Below are 15,705 nucleotides of genomic sequence, written 5' to 3'. Positions count from 1 at the left end.
ACTAATATTCTAGGCCTGGCTTTGACGCAGTTGGTGACTGGGCAAATTTATGCATTTCTATAGGGACTAGGTTTGTTTTCTGTACTGCCAGTTGGGCTAGATGGTCTCTGAGTTTTCAATCAGCAATAATATTGGCTATTCTCTCTGATTTTTCCAGTAAAATAACTCAAAGAAATAATATGAGTCCCTCAATATACAGTTTTAGTTTCCACAATATTTCCATGAGGAGTTTTGACAGGGATGTACCAGAAGGAAACAATATACCAGCACTTTTCATGGGAATTATTTCGAAAAAGCTTTGCCCCATTATCAGGCTTTATGAAAACTAAATGTAAATTTAAAACCTTAGGTAGTTATTTTCTATAGACCTTCATCTATTAATAAGAGGTAAAGTGTGGGGCAGAGTAAAGAGTTGGGATGGGTAGCTCATACCAATTACACAAAATGAAGAACTGAAACAGTTATTAACTACTTACATGTTCATGACCAATATGACATGAATTATAGGTGAACTACTAAAGACAATGACTTTTAACCAACCATTTATCTTTTCCTTTTAAAATGTAAAGCACAAACATGAAAGGACTAGAAATACTTTATTTGATGGACTCATACGAACAGATGAGTTTAGTTAATATTTTTCATGTGCTCTTATCATTGTAACTTTAAGCAGATAAACCTTAACAATTATTATTAATATCGTTAACATCATAATTCATTTGTCTAATTCTAATTACAAGAAATTGTCATATTTAACTTTTTTATCAAATAGTTTTCATAATGAGCGTGAAAGAAACAATAAAATAATATAGAAATGCACTCAGAGGGAAAAGTACTGCCACATCCAAAAGTATTATTTCAGAAAATGTTTTTTATGTCATATCTGTATTAAGATATTTTGTCAGTCTCCACAGTACATCTGTGAGGTATAAGGTTGTTTGTCCTGAAATCCCTATTTTACACACAGGGAAACAAGCGCAGTATGTTTAGCAAATTTTCCAAGGCCACATATTGTGTCAGGATAGCGCTGGGAAAAGAATTTATCGCTGATATTTTTCTTATATAGTCCAGTGCCTAACACAGTGCCCTAGAAAGAGTAAATGCTCAATAGTCACTGAAGGAAAAGAATGAAACCATTCTTCTCTATGAAATTGAGAAAACTGTCATATTTGCTCTCTATTCCTTTAGTCATTAAACTGGACAAGCTAGGGCAGCAGTTGAGCAATAAACTTTATCCACTGTCCTTTCCACAAGTTTTCATTATTACATGAAGAGGCTTTACAAGATGGTACCATCTGGTCAGTACTGAAGTTACACACTTCTAGGCACCCCACGTAAGGAGTGTCATTAATCTTGGTTCATTGTACCATTGGCTTTTGTGGTGTAAGTTAGGTCCACCAGCCTGTGGCCAAGATCAACTTTTCACAAAAGTCACTGAAAATTCATTATTAATAATTAACATGTTACTAATGTCCTACCCTAATGATAGTCTAGTAAAACAGAGTTCTACATCTTGGAGCTAAAAAACTTAGTTGCAGTCCTTGAAAATAAATGACTTGGCTAGTGTCGGCTCTGTCTACTTCAGACTTCGCTGAAGATAATTATAAAGCCAGAAAGAATAACTCAATTTATTTCCTGAGTTAATGTGTCATAAGTTGAATTGCAACTGTAAACATGATAAAGGTCACAGTGGCATGACTTCTACTTTTATTTATTTAATTATTTTGGCCACGCCACACAGCATGAGGGATCATAGTTCCCCGACCAGGCATGGAACCCTTCCCCCCTGCAGTGGAAGTACAGAGTCGTAACTGCTGGACCACCAGGGAATTCCCTGGCATGACTTTTAGAGTTGATAGAAAAATGTGGTAAAAAACACAAGTGTTGATATCACTGGGAGACAAAAGGATGGCAAAACTATAGTAGTTATTCCCAATGATGCATCATCAAAATAAGTTAAAGATTGTCATTCATTTCACTGACACTGGTAACCAATTACCTAAAAAAATAAGTAAGACATCTCGTGAAGCACTTATGGTTAAAACGTATTCCTTCACCTCTAATGACATTCATATTTTTCTCTTTTGAGAAATAAAACCTGTTTAACTCCATAGAATGATCCTATTAAAGTGAAATGAAAATACTCTTGTATCTGTCACCCCAATTTAGTGATTGATCTAAAATTTCACCCAGGTGACATTTTCATTAGGGCACAGTCTGCAGAAATCTGACAATTCTACATCTCATTTGCTTATACTTAAACAAATGATTCACCAGACTTGCCTAACTGGATGGTGTATTTCCACTGGAGTGAATGTCCTAATAGTAATTCAAGACAAATCTTAGAGATAAGATTCATCAAACATTTCTACTCCATCTTATCATGTCTAAAGGTCAGAGATATTTTGAGCTCTAAAAGAGCATCATAAGGAACTTAAAGCATTCTTTGGTGCAACTGTTACTCATTTTTAGAGCATAGTCACAACTAAAATAGAGATAGACAGAAATCAAATCAAACTATTAAACATCTAAAAAAAAAATGGTTCTGAAGAACCTAGGGGCAGGACAGTAATAAAGACGCAGACGTAGAGAATGGACTTGAGGATACGGGGAGGGGGCAGGGTAAGCTGGGATGAAGTGAGAGAGTGGCATGGACATATATACACTACCAAAAGTAAAACTGGTAACTAGTGAGAAGCAGTTGCATAGCACAGGTAGATCAGCTCAGTGCTTTGTGTCCACCTAGAGGGGTGGGATAGGGAGGGTGGGAGGGAGGCTCAAGAGGGAGGGGATATGGGGATATATGTATAGCTGATTCATTTTGTTATACAGCAGAAACTAACACACCATTGTAAAGCAATTGTAATCCAATAAAGATGTTAAAACAAACTATTAAACATCAGCTTACTGGGTAAATTGAGTTTAGACACCTACATGATGCAAAAGAGCAGCCTTTGTATGAGCTCCTACACCCTTTAAACTTGAAGCATAGTCCGTGTTTTCACTTCAAAGTAAATATCTAACTGAAGCCAGAAATTTCATTTTGTCATTGTGTCAATTATGTTTAAAAGACCATTATTAAGTAAAATGTAACCTAATTTGTGAACAACCCTACAGCGAGTGGAAATAGAAAAATATAAGTACCCACACCCAGCAACAAACAAATGACAGATTCTTGAGTGCCAGACCGTCCAACTCGTCTACTTATCATTCGATCCCTTTGCTCACTCTTTCTTTCTACACCAGGCAGGAGGGTAAAATATTTTCAGAGAAATTCCCTGGACTATATGATTTCAATTGCACGTGCCACTCTGGACAAACAGAAGATCCTATTTTCAGTCTTAAAGCACTTGTAAGGGCTGTGTATATGTGTCTTATCGTCCTTGTTGCTTCTGTTCCGGAGTACTTGGTTGGCCAGAGCTCTCTCCAGGGTGGTGTGCAGGAGTGACAGGAAACTGAAATCCATAGCCATTGTATCCATCCAAGTAGACACATTGGAAGAAGCTGATGGGGCCTAAAGAATAGAGGATGATGATTTATTAAAACAAGTAGAATGTGATTAGGAACAGAGGTAAAACACTGTGAGGCAGTCTAATACAATACATATGGACATGGGTTCTCCAGCCAGATAGCCTTGGCAACAACCAGCAAGTTCCTCACATGTAAAATCAAGACAACAACAAAAAACCTCACAGAAATATTGTGGAAATTAAATAAGTTCATATATGTGAACCACTTGAAATCCTTCCTGGCACATAATAAGCCATTATTAAAATGATAATAAGAAAAGTCTGGCATAGAAAGTCAAAGTGTTTAGTTTATAGGAATCTAGATGTGCACAGTATTTGGAAAAACTGGTATGTAGTAACAGGTTTCAAAACATGAGCTTATCAATATGCAAAGTAACCAACTCGTGTGTGTGTGTGTGTGTGTGTGTGTGTGTGTGTGCGTGTGTGTGTGCGCGTGCGCGTGCGTGTGTTAATAACACCACAGAGAGTCTTGTGATTTGTAAAGTCTTGAGGTTTTCCACTTGCCCTTACTCTGGAGGCAAGCACTCTCCTGAGATGGCACAGTTACTCTCTAGGGCAGTGCCTCCAGATAGCAGCTCTGTTGTCAGAGTAGAAAACAACACAGGAAAGGACTTAAAGCCCAGCGAGGCAGTGTGCGCATTGGATACGGCATGAGCTCTGGGCCCAGTGAGCCGAGGCTTCCAGGTAGCAGTTTTGTTAAGAGATGGTGAGTTTAGCCCCTCCTCACCATGATGGACCCCTACTGACTCTTCAGTGTGGTCCATCGTATCCATTTGCATTCTGTCAACCAACCACAGACTTCTTGCACATGGCCAGGAAAGAGAATGACAATTGCAGCTAGCGGTATGTGGGATATGGGGGTGAGGGGCGTGCTGGCCAAATCCATGTGAGCCTAAGGGTTTACGAAGTAGAATAAAGCAAAGTGTGTGTAGAAAGAAGCCAAGGAAAGCAACAAGGGATTATTCTGATTTCATCATCCATGATGTCAGCTGACTTTAATCATTGGGTTTTTAGTGATGAAAAGTTTGGAGAAATCTTGAGTTTAGTCCTTCTCCTTTCCACTCTATCTCATCCAGAATTGTTTTCTATTTTGTTCTAGCCTCAGACAGAGGCAGGAACACAACCCCCCTCACCCCTGGGTGTTGGACGGTTACACAGAAGGATGGCAGAAAACGGCAGCACCAGTACTGAAAGGCGAAGAGTCCATCAACAACAGGCTACTTTCCAGCTGAACCTTCTGATCCGTAGGCACTATTCTGACATTTATTTTATTGATGTCAAATAGTTATTAGTGAAAATACCATCATAGCTGCCTATTCTAGATCTTATATAAAAGGCTCATGAATATCAAACTATAGAATTGCTTCATGGTAAGATGAAAATAGAAAATATTGTTTTGCTACAAGTAAATCCCAAAATGAACTTAAAGTACTTGATACCTTGGTGCTTTTTTTACTAAAATAATGGAATTATTTTATTTATTTACTTCTTTTTAATTAAACCTTTTACTTTGAGATCATTGTAGAGTCGCATACAGTTGTAAGAAATAATGCAGAGAGAGCCCACGTATCCTTCACCTAGTTTTCCCCAATGGTTAACATCTTTTCAAAATTATACTATAATATCACAACCATGAAACTGACATTAATATAATCCACCTATTTCATTATGTTTTAATATTTATTTATGAAATAAGAGATTTTGAGTGTTATGTGATAAAGCCACAATTTGTTATGAGTAGGTTAACAATTGGGAAAGCATTGCTATATAAATCAGAAACATGCCCAGATTGACTTTATGGATTTTGCAACCATATCTGAAAGTATTAAAACTGCTTATTTCTTTATATTCCACATAACCTGATTATATGAAGGGTTATAATGAGTATCCCTCTTATCTGTTGCAGAAGCCCCAGCATCTAAATGGTGCCTAGAACATAGTAGGCACTTAATATTTGTTCAATAATTCAAGTATTAATACAGAACAGGAGGCATTTTCTATTATAGAGGACATTTTTCTAATTTCCTTCAGAAATACATCTAAGAAACATTGTAAAACCCAGAGAACATGATTGACATCATTTCCTCAGATAAATGTCTATTCTTTACTTTAAAAGCATTATGTGAAGCAAACTTAGGTTACACCTATTTTAAAAATTGCTTCCTTTAGTCTGTCCAGCAATCACTCTTATGCATATGTGAATTCAAGATGTATTGCTTTACCATCTGAAGAAAAATATCTAATTTAGAAGTACTGAAATAATGAGAATCTTGGACATTGAATTTTGTAACTGCATATGAATACTGATTGCATTCTAAAATCCACGATCCCAAAGATTGAACATTAAGAGCCTGCCATATATCGAGAACAATCCAAAAGAACTTTCATTCTTAGAATGAGTCTCTAAGCAATTGAATTGCTGAGACCTATTTCTACATTTTCTTCTTTTTGATATAAAAAATTTCAGCATATCACTTCAGCTGTCTTTTTACAAAGCAGACAGTAGCACGCATTTAAGCACAGATTCGGTTGGAGTGCTCAGGGTCAGAGCCGTGTAGAACGGTTTGCAATAAGTGCCACTTCCATCATTGCTTTGTAATTCCTCCAAATATGTGCCACTTGCCTGACGCAAAAAATGCAGAACTTCTCTTTGAAATGTAAGAGACCTACTGTAATGTTATTCTTCATGTCTGTGCTAAAAATCTTCTTCTTTTTCTTCTTAAGGGAGTCTAAAGTTTCAATTTATATATACCATCTACAGAATGCCTCAGTAGTTTTAATCTTTTTAAAAAAACTTACTTTTTTGCTTCTTTGTGGAAGACACATCTTCAGCTTCTTCTAGTAGATACAAAAATATGAAAGTAAATAACTTGTACATTCACAGCTATTATACAAATATGTAGGGAACTGAAAAATGCCAAAAAATGCACAGTATGAAAGAAACAGGAGCTACTTGCCCTCCTTAGAACATACTCTAGGTTCTTATTCAGATTCTGTTCAGCCTTTAACTACAAAATTTAGTAGGTAAGATCCAGGAGTAGAAGAGGAGGCAATGAAAGAAAAGAATGGGAAATGTTACAGGCGATTGTTCAGATAGAAACTGGTCCTGATGTTAATGGAGGGCTAGCTGACACCCATTCCTTTCTCAGAAGAGGTTTTTGATGCTCAGAGTTATAATATGGTAAGGATGGAATCTGGCTGTGAAACAAACATTTTAGTCAAAATAATTTTAAATTTGTGAGAGACATAAGTTTTAATGATCATCCTTGTCCTGAAAGAATAGCAGCAGGCTAGTATTCTGTATCCTTTCCTTCCCTCATGTGATTCAAGGACTCTTTTGCTTGAGTGACATGCACCATGTGTATATCTCACAAAGGATAATTTGACACTATCCATTTGAACCCCCTTTCCCAGGTTAGAAGTTCTTAACTGGTGTCCACAGATGAACTTTTGCGAGTTTCCTGTAAAACTATGAAATGTTAAGATATGAGTGTGTGTGTGTGTTTCATCTAAAGCAGGTTTTAGATTTCATCAAATTCTAAATGAGTTCAAAAAACTTCCTTCTCAAAGTGTGATCCATGTGCCAGCAGTTTCAGCATCACTTGGGAAACTGATATAAACACAGTTCTTGGTCCCCAACCTCAACTTATTTCATTTTAACAAGATTTCCAAATGATTTGTGTATAAAATTGTTTGAGAAGCTATGGTCTAGAAATTTAAAAAATATATTAAAAGTTATAGTTCTTAATAATTCAATTTTTAAAAAATCTAAAAATTTTAGTATTCAAAAATATCTTAAGACGAGTGTAAATCATTTCATAAGAATCAGAAAACTATTCTCTTGTGTCTTTTCTCAAAGTGCTATTTTCCACACTGTCAATTAATTCCAGACACTGCCACAACACTTATATTTTGATGACAAGAACACCTCTTAGGCAAACTCTTATTGTCCACAGGCAAGTCTCGAAGTAGAATAGCAAATATCTATCACATAACAAGCCAAACTAGGAAGCCAGGAAACCCTTCAGGAAAAAAATGCATTAAATTAAATTAGTTGAAAACCTTACAATACAGATGAGGAAATTTAGTCCTGGAAATACTCGCCTAAGGTCATGTATCTGGTTGTAGCAAATTTTTCGGAGGTTTGAGATCTGTCTTCCTCCCTCCCTCCCTCCCTCCCTTCCTCCCTTCCTCCCTCCCTCCCTCCCTCCCTCCCTCCCTTCCTTCCTTCCTTCCTTCCTTCCATCTTTCCTCTATGCTATTGTTGCCAGCATAGGCAAGTTATCTTAATTTTTCTTAATAAACACATCAATCTCATATTTGAACATTTATGTGAACCTCCTGCTGTCAAATAACATCTCCCCAATCCCTGGTGAAATGATAATTTTGAAATATTGCTATTGTAAGCAGATTGGCCAACTAATTATTCAATAATTACTTGTAAATATATCAGTGACCAGTTAGGTTTCAATATATGGATATACATATATATGTTTTCCAAATAACGTATAAAAACTGTTTGTTTACAAGTAAGTCTACCTCTAAACATTGCTTAGGTAAAGCTGAAAACCAGATCAAGAATAGTTAAATAAAACAAACAGAAAAAATATTGCAGACTTAAGAGAAAACTCATAGTGAACTGAAGATAACAATTTTACCTTTAGCTTTCGTTGAAGCTGGTACATCTTCAGAATCTTCTCCTAGAGAGTAAAGAAAGACATATCAATTCATGATCTATTTCTCAGATTTCCCAAAGAGGAAATATTGTATTTAAAGGTTTTTAAGAGCTAGAGGGTCTCTTAATCTATAAACTCAGCATGAAGTGTCTCTATGAATAAGAACTTTGTGATAAATAAGGTAACTTCTCTGACTTGGGCAGAGGGTGGGGAGGAAATAGATGCTGTGCCAGGACTGTGGTCAGCAGGCCAGCGAAGTCTGGCTAGGGCAAGGAGAGCTTGCAGTGACCCTCCCAAACATGCTTGTCCTCCTCTGACTCCTAAAACTGCTTCCCGAAACCACAATCACTTTTGGAATTTCGGGAATTTGAGGTAAATAAATTCATACACATATGGCAGATCAAGAGGAAAATCTCTGCCCATGTATTTTATTAGCTGACTGACTTCTGACAATCGTAAAGGCAATGAAAAGGCATTAAAAGCTGAACAAAACTCAAATATATAAATGATGACTCTTCAGGTGCATTAGGTATATCGCTTGGTCTTTTGTGTAGTCTACTTAAAAGGTACATAGTGGAATAATGCGGGAGTAACTTTAAGTCGGAGATCATTCTAATATAATTAAATGATCTTTAAATTTTTATATCAATTTTTTAGCACTTGTCATGATTGGAAAGAGGGTCATTTTTGTATTGTTTATTCAGATTTTGCATACCAGCTGTCCACAAATACAAAAGGGGTAAAATAAGTTAGTATACAAATTTTCTCTAATAGGGAAGAAATGTGACCTTCAGGAAGAGATGTTACTATGTAAAAGAACAAAATGGGAAAAAGAAACAAAATTGCTAGCATTTTTTATGGTGAATTATTAAAGTTTCAACCTAATTAGTTTTTAAAATATTTAAATACAGGCTTAACTCAATTAAATACTGAATTAAGTGACCTAAAACTGTCCTATCAACAATTATAAATCAGGGAATGATTAAATGATATTTTTAAGTAAAATAATACTTATTTTTTAAAGATATCAGTTCTTAGATGAATCAAGTAATAACTATATTTAATTGTGCAGTCAAAATCTGCTAATTTCTATGAAGGATGTTTACAAAATTAAAATGTTACAAGGTACTTGTACAAGAAATATAGATTTTACTTTTGTAGGTAATAGCACACTTAAAACTAAGGCACCTATTCTCTGGATCTATTTGTTACTCATGGGGAAATAAATATGGATAGAATAACAACGTAAGCTTCCTCTCTTTTGCAAAATCAGTATTCTGAACCAGAGTAAACTAGCTCCAGGTGATAAAATCTGGCAAGAACGGAGTCACACGTCAATCACTCAGGCTAACCAGGAGAACAGAGGCACAAGGTAAACTGTAAGCCTAGGGCAATTGCCGTAGACATGCAATCTCTGTGTAAGCAACTTAACAGTAACAGTTTACTGATCTAGGAATACTTCATGCGATTGTCACTACTCAGAATACAAAAAATGGAGAAAAGCACTAAATACGTTTACTCTTGTAACTTGTGCCTTGATTGGGCAAGTGGTGGTTTGGACAAAATACTTGACTCTGAATGGATACAGTCATTATGATAAAAGAAGTATGAAAATGTGCCAGGGGAATTTTGAGTGACTTGCTTTTGGCGGAGGGGTAGTTAGAAAGACTATGAAGAAAGACTAGATCCAGCAAAGGACAGAGGATAGTTGAGGAGCACGGTAAATGCTGAGGACGGTAGGAGAACCACATCTGGAAAGGTTGGATAGGATCGTCATGTGCAAGGTGTTTACAGATCAGGCTGAGTTGTCTCTATTTAATGTCATGGCAAATGAAGGTTGTTCAAGAGAGAAATAATATTTTAGATGTACTTAGTAAAAACAAGGCTAGAACATAAGAGAATGGATTCAGAGAAAGAAATTGGGAATGCATTTTAATAGTCAACCTAGAAACCATGATTTCTGCAACTAGGAGTCACTGAAGGAGCTGAGAGTAAATGAGGCTTTCTATGCAGAGTTAAATAGAATTGGGCATGTGTGAGTGAAAGTGATGAATACAATAAGGGATAGCACCATCCACTATTTGAGCTTGGAGGAAGGTAGTGGTGTCAGTCCCAGCAAGGAGGGAAACCTAAGAGGCGCTTATTAGCTGGGGATCATGAAAAGTTTCGTTTTCTTTGAGTTCAGTTGTGGTGTTGGCCAGTCATGAAATTGCAAGTGTCTAGAAAGAAGCAAGACAGAGAAGGCAAGATGTCTCGAAAAGTTTAGAATTGATGTGTATTGAGTTAATGGACAAAACTGGGAGAGTTGAGGCATCACTTTCTTTTTTTTTTGGCTGCGTTGGGTCTTCATGGCTGTGCATGGGCTTTCTCTAGTTGTGGAGAGCAGGGGCTAGTCTTCATTGCGGTGCGCGGGCTTCTCATTGTGGTGGCTTCTCTTGTTGCGGAGCATGGGCTCTAGGCGTGCGGGCTTCAGTAGTTGTGGCTCGCGGGCTCTAGAGCGCAGGCTCAGTAGTTGCGGCGCACAGGCTTAGTTGCTCTGTGGCATGTGGGATCTTCCCAGGCTTGAACCCATGTCCCCTGCATTGGCAGGTGGATTCTTAAACACTGCGCCAACAGGGAAGTCCTGAGACAACATCACTTTTAATGATAGCAATAATAGTATTTCCTAACACTTACCACATGCTGGGTCCTATTAAGTAATTTCACATGTATAGCACATTCAATCCCTACAACACCTCTCTGAGGTAGGTGCTCTTATTTTAAATCTCCTGTATAGATAGATCAGAGAGGGGTTAAGTGCTGCCCAAGGTCATAAAATGAGTGAGTGGCAGGGCTAGAGCATGAATCCCAACTTGCCTGAGTCAGATCCACTTGAATGAGGATTTACATTTATGGCACAAAGAGAGCACCTATAATGTCCCATCAGTTGTACTAAGCACAAATAGTAACACATTTCACCTCCTCAGCAAATCTGTGAGGAGGGCACTATTATTATTCCCATTTTACAGAAGGGATAATTGAAGGATAGAAAGTCAAGGTCCCAGAGCTAGTAAGTGGGGAAATCAGGATTCATACTCAAGCATTTGGGTTCCAGAGACTGTGTTGTTAACCACTATGCCATTCTACCTTTTGAGAATGGCCTTCTAAACTCAGTACTCTCTGATTCCAGAACCTATGCATTATATTGCTCAACAAGTATCTGCCAACATGCTCAGACAGAGTCAAAGTTACACGTGAGCCATGCACTTGTACAGAGCAGAGATAAAACAGTGTTCCTCTAAGCGTGGCCCTCTGCTCTTCCAACAATCTGTTTTCCTTAAGTGTGGACGAATACACGAGTTACCCTGTTGCCTTTGGAAATGGTAATGACGATGAAGAGGAAAGTATAATATCTGTTCTGTTTGCCTAGCCACTATAAGTAATGTAGGCAATCATATTCCAAATAATGAAGAATAAAAATGTATTATCTTGAGTTTCAAATTGTAGACTCCATCCTATACTTACATAGAAACTTAGATTCCAAAGGAATCATAAATATCAGGAAATCCAACCGTCCATCTAAAGCAGATGTGTCCACTGTAGCAGAGTCATTGAACAAATGGGAGTTCTTGTCTGTGTGGCTACGATTTTGATCTTTTGAACATGTTGGTATTACGGGCTGGCATTTGTATAGCTCTTTATACTCACTGAATTGGAGCTATAGACACAAGTTTTTAAGAGCTATTAGTTTGGGGAGACCTTCAAGATGGCGGTGGAGTAAGACGTGGAGATCGCCTTCCTCCCCACAAATACATCAGAAATACATCTACATGTGGAACAACTCCTACAGAACACCTATTGAATGCTGGCAGAAGACTTCCTGAAATGCAAGAAACTCCCCACGTACCTGGCTAGGGCAAAAGAAAAAAGAAAAAACAGAGACAAAAGAATAGGGACGGGACCTGCACCAGTGGGAGGGAGCTGTGAAGGAGGAAAGGTTTCCACACACTAGAAGCCCCTTCGCGGGCAGAGACTGCGGGTGGCGGAGGGGGGAAGGTTCGGAGCCGCAGAGGAGAGCGCAGCAACAGGGGTGCGGAGGGCAAAGCAGAGAGATTCCTGCACAGAGGATTGGTGCCAACCAGCACTCACCAGCCCGAGGCTTGTCTGCTCACCCGCCGGGGAGTGCGGGGGCTGGGAGAGGCTCGGGCTTCGGAGGTCGGATCGCAGGGAGAGGACTGGGGCTGGCGGCATGAACACAGCCTAAAGGGGGCTAGTGCACCACAGCTAGCCAGGAGGGAGTCCGGGAAAAACTCTGGAGCTGCCTAAGAGGCAAGAGACCATTGCTTTGGGGTGCTCGAGGAGAGGGGATTAAGAGTGCCGCCTAAACGAGCTCCAGGGACGGTGCGAGCCGTGGCTATCAGCACGGACCCCAGAGACGGGCATGAGACGCTAAGGCCGCTGCTGCCGCCACCAAGAAGCCTGTGTGCGAGCACAGGTCACTATCCACACCTCCTCTCCCAGGAGCCTGTGCAGCCCGCCACTGCCAGGGTCCCGTGATCCAGGGACAACCTCCCCAGGAGAACGCACGGCGCGCCTCAGGCTGGTGCAACGTCACGCCGGCCTCTGCCAACGCAGGCTCGCCCCGCATCCATACTCCTCCCTCCCCCTGCCCAGCCTGAGTGAGCCAGAGACCCCGAAGCAGCTGCTCCTTTAACCCCCTCCTGTCTCAGCGGGAACAGACGCCCTCAGGCGACCTACACACAGTGGCGGGGCCAAATCCAAAGCTGAACCCCAGGAGCTGTGCGAACAAAGAAGAGAAAGTGAAATCTCTCCAGCAGTCTCAGAAGCAGAGGATTAAATCTCCACAATCAACTTGCTGTACCCTGCATCTCTGGAATACCGGAATAGACAATGAATCATCCCAAAATTGAGGCGGTGGAATTTGGGAGCAACTGTAGACGTATGTGCATGCTTCTTTGTGTGAGTTTGTCTGTATAGCTTTTCTTTTACCATTTGTCCTAGGGTTCTGTCTGTCTGTCTGTTTGTTTCTGGTTTTGCTTTTTTTTTAGTATAGCTTTTAGCACATGTTATCATTGGTGGATTTGTTTTTTGATTTGGTAGCTCTCTTCTTTCTTTCTTTTTTATTTGTTACATTTAAACTTTTAACAATTTTTTAATAACTTTATTATTTTTCTTTCTTTCTTTCCTCCTTCCTCCCTCCCTCCCCCCCTCTTTCCTTCTTTCTTTCTTTCTTTCTTTTCTTTCTTATTTCCTCCCTTTTTTCTGACCTGTGTGGCTGACAGGGTCTCGGTGCTCCAGCCGGGTGTCACGCCTGTGCCTCTGAGGTGGAACAGCCTAGTTCACGACATTGGTCCACCAGACACCTCCCAGCTCCACGTAATATCAAACAGCGAAAGCTCTACCAGAGATCTCCATCTCAACGCTAAGACCCAGCTCCACTCAATGACCAGCAAGCTACAGTGCTGGACACCCTATGCCAAACAACTAGCAAGACAGGATCATAACCCCACCCATTAGCAGAGAGGCTGCCTAAAATCATAATAAGGTCACGAACACCCCAAAACACACCACCTGATGTGCTGCTGCCCACAAGAAAGACAAGATCCAGCCTTATCCACCAGAACACAGGCACTAGTCTCCTCCACCAGGAAGCCTACACAACCCACGGAACCAACCTTACCCACTGGGGGCAGACACCAAAACAATGGGAACTATAAACCTGCAGCCTGTGAAAAGGAAACCCCAAACACAGTAAGTTATGCAAAATGAGAAGACAGAGAAAAACACAGCAGATGAAGGAGCAAGGTAAAACCCCGGCAGACCAAACAAATGAAGAGGAAATAAGCAGTCTACCTGAAAAAGAATTCAGAGTAATGATAGTAAAGATGATACAAAATCTTGGAAAAAGAATGGAGAAAACACAAGAAACGTTTAACAAGGATCTAGAAGAACTAAAGTGCAAACAAACAATGATGAACAACACAATAAATAAAATTAAAAATTCTCAAGAAGGAATCAATAGCAGAATAACTGAGACAGAAGAATGGATAAGTGACCTGGAAGAAAAAGTAGTGGAAATAACTACTGCAGAGCAGAATAAAGAAAAAAGAATGAAAAGAACTGAGGACAGTCTAGGAGACCTCTGGGACAACATTAAATGCACCAACATTCTAATGATAGGGGTCCCAGAAGAAGTAGAGTATAAGAAAGGGACTGAGAAAATATTTGAAGAGATTATAGTTGAAAACTTCCCTAATATGAGAAAGGAAATAGTTAATCAAGTCAAGGAAGCCCAGAGAGTCCCATACAGGATAAATCCAAGGAGAAACAGGACAACACACATATTAATCAAATTATCAAAAATTAAATACAAAGAAAAAATATTAAAAGCAGCAAGGGAAAAACAACAAATAACACAAAAGGGAATCCTCATAAGGTTAACAGCTGATCTTTCAACAGAAACCTTGCAAGCCAGAAGGGAGTGGCAGGACATATTTAAAGTGATGAAGGAGAAAAACCTACAACCAAAATTACTCTACCCAGGAAGGATCTCATTCAGATTTGATGGAGAAATTAAAACCTTTACAGACAAGCAAAAGCTAAGAGAATTTAGCACCACCAAACCAGCTTTAAAACAAATGCTAAAGGAACTTCTCTGGGCAGGAAACACAAGAGAAGGAAAAGGCCTACAATAACAAACCCAAAACAATTAAGAAAATGGTAATAGCAACATACATATCGGTAACTACCTTAAATGTAAACGGACTAAATGCTCCAACCAAAAGACATAGACCAGCTGAATGGATACAAAAACAAGACCCATATATATGCTGTCTACAAGAGACCCACTTCACACCTACGGACACATACAGACTGAAAGTGAGGGGATGGAAAAAGATATTCCATGCAAATGGAAATCAAAAGAAAGCTGGAGCAGCAATTCTCATATCAGCCAAAATAGACTTTAAAACAAAGAGTATTACAAGAGACAAAGAGGGACACTACAGAATGATCAAGGGATCAATCCAACAAGAAGATATAACAATTGTAAATATTTATGCACCCAACATAGGAGCACATCAATACATAAGGCAAATGCGAACAGCCATAAAAGGGGAAATCGATAGTAACACAATCATAGTAGGGGACTTTAACACCCCACTTTCACCAATGGACAGATCATCCAAAATAAAAATAAATAAGGAAACACAAGCTTTAAATGATACATTAAACTACATGGACTCAATTGATATTTATAGGACATTCCATCCAAAAACAACAGCATACACATTCTTCTCAAGTGCTCATGGAACATTCTCCAGGATAGATCATATCTTGGGTCACAAATCAAGCCTTGGTAAATTTACGAAAATTGAAATCGTATCAAGTATCTTTTCTGACCACAGTGCTATGAGACTACATATCAATTACAGGAAAAAAATCTGTAAAAAAATACAAACAGATGAAGGCTAAACAATACACTACTAAATAATCAAGAG

The 15,705-nt window shown here is 39.0% G+C and overlaps 1 protein-coding gene across 17 annotated transcripts in view; it reads right to left on the bottom strand.

Annotated features, from left to right (window-relative positions):
- Window positions 1–577: 577 nt before the first annotated feature.
- TRDN (triadin) overlaps window positions 578–15,705 on the bottom strand; it is a 373,079-nt gene continuing 357,951 nt past the window's right edge. For 15 of the 17 annotated variants that reach the window (XM_067702211.1, XM_067702214.1, XM_067702210.1 and 12 more), the window contains 3 exons: window positions 8,189–8,230; window positions 6,330–6,368; window positions 578–3,514 (listed from right to left, as the gene is read on the bottom strand). In XM_067702211.1, the coding sequence (XP_067558312.1) occupies window positions 3,375–3,514; window positions 6,330–6,368; window positions 8,189–8,230 (221 nt within the window). In that variant the 3' untranslated portion in view covers window positions 578–3,374. The remainder of the gene's footprint in view (window positions 3,515–6,329; window positions 6,369–8,188; window positions 8,231–15,705) is intronic. The other 2 variants (XM_067702203.1, XM_067702205.1) reach the window with 1 other exon arrangement.

Source organism: Pseudorca crassidens, chromosome 13 (genome assembly GCF_039906515.1).
Source record: "Pseudorca crassidens isolate mPseCra1 chromosome 13, mPseCra1.hap1, whole genome shotgun sequence".
Taxonomy (NCBI): Eukaryota; Metazoa; Chordata; class Mammalia; order Artiodactyla; family Delphinidae; genus Pseudorca; species Pseudorca crassidens.
This window is presented reverse-complemented; position numbering and strand designations above follow the sequence as displayed.